Source organism: Frankliniella occidentalis, unplaced genomic scaffold (genome assembly GCF_000697945.3).
Source record: "Frankliniella occidentalis isolate FOCC.00 unplaced genomic scaffold, Focc_3.1 Scaffold3361, whole genome shotgun sequence".
NCBI classification, from domain to species: Eukaryota; Metazoa; Arthropoda; class Insecta; order Thysanoptera; family Thripidae; genus Frankliniella; species Frankliniella occidentalis.
This window is the reverse complement of record NW_026270422.1, coordinates 5,487-6,747: the sequence shown is the minus strand read 5'-3', so window position 1 is coordinate 6,747 and position 1,261 is coordinate 5,487. Positions and strand designations below refer to the sequence as shown.

The 1,261-nt window shown below is 35.5% G+C and overlaps 1 protein-coding gene across 1 annotated transcript; it reads left to right on the top strand.

The window, feature by feature from the left end:
• Window positions 1-137: 137 nt before the first annotated feature.
• LOC127752042 (uncharacterized) lies at window positions 138-1,113 on the top strand (the record flags this gene model as incomplete). The annotated part of the gene is made up of 1 exon (XM_052276542.1): window positions 138-1,113. A coding segment is annotated over one exon (976 nt), but the record flags the coding sequence as incomplete, so codon positions are not given.
• Window positions 1,114-1,261: the final 148 nt, after the last annotated feature.

The following is a 1,261-nucleotide window of genomic DNA, read 5'->3' as shown; positions in this document are numbered from 1 at the left end:
GTACTATTCAAAGTATTCCTTTAAATTTGTCACTTAAAAATTTCCTGGAGTTACCTGATGCATATGAATCAATTCAAAATGAGATTTCCTCTTTACGTGTTGATGCAAACCATGTAACTATAAAAAACTTTATGCAGTGCCCTTTATGGAAACAGAAGCGTGCTCGATTTTCAGTAAATGACATTGTTTTTCCTCTTCATATATTTTGTGATGGTGTAGAATGTAATAATCCGTTGGGTTCGCACAATAGAGTCCTGGATGCTGTTTATGCATCTCTGCCATGCTTACCATCTGAATGTCAATCATTAATTGAAAATGTTTTCTTGGTCTATCTCTATGAATATAGTTTGCGTAAGGATTTTACTGATAAGGAGATTTTTGCACATCTGATATCCATGCTAAAGTCACTTGAAGATGATGGAATATTAGTTCAAACTAATGATGGTGAAAAGCGCATTTACTTTGTTACTTGTCTTTTGCTTGCTGATAACAAAGCTATGAATTCTCTTGGTGGTTTTGTTGAAGGATTCACTGCAAATTATTTTTGTAGATTTTGCAAAGCTTTTATCGATGACACTCGTACTCAGGCAATAGAAATGCCTAATCTGTTAAGAGACGAAATTTCATATGCTGAGGATGTTGCAGCTTGTGCCCCTATATTAACAGGGGTAAAGTCTGATTGCTTTTTAAATGCTCTACCTTCGTTCCACATCACAAGTAATTATTCAGTTGATATTTTTCATGACTTGGCCGAAGGGTGCTGTCATTATGTCGTGGTACATGTGCTGAAACACTGCATCCCCAAATTTTTTACTCTAGAGACTTTAAATGATCGCATCAGTTCTTTCTATTTTGGTTTATGTGAATCTAATAACATTCCTCTAATCAATGACAATCGGTTGAATGAAGGATGCACTAAATTAAGAATGTCAGGTTCAGAGACTATGATGTTTGTAAAATACTTGGGTCTACTAGTTGGTGACTTGATCCCAGAAAATGATGATTATTGGTTGTTATTCTTAAAACTACGTCAAGTAATTGATATCTGTTTTAGCAAGTGTATCACTGCCTCCACTTCTACTTCTTTAAGAATTTTAGTTGAAGAGTTCAACAGTATGTATGTTTCTGTCACCAAGGACACGTTGAAAGCCAAAATGCACAATTTGGTCCATTATAGTCGAGTTCTCGAAATGAGTGGCCCCCTTTCTCTTTTGTCATGTGCAAAATTTGAAAGCAAACATAGGTCTTTAACGGTGCCAGC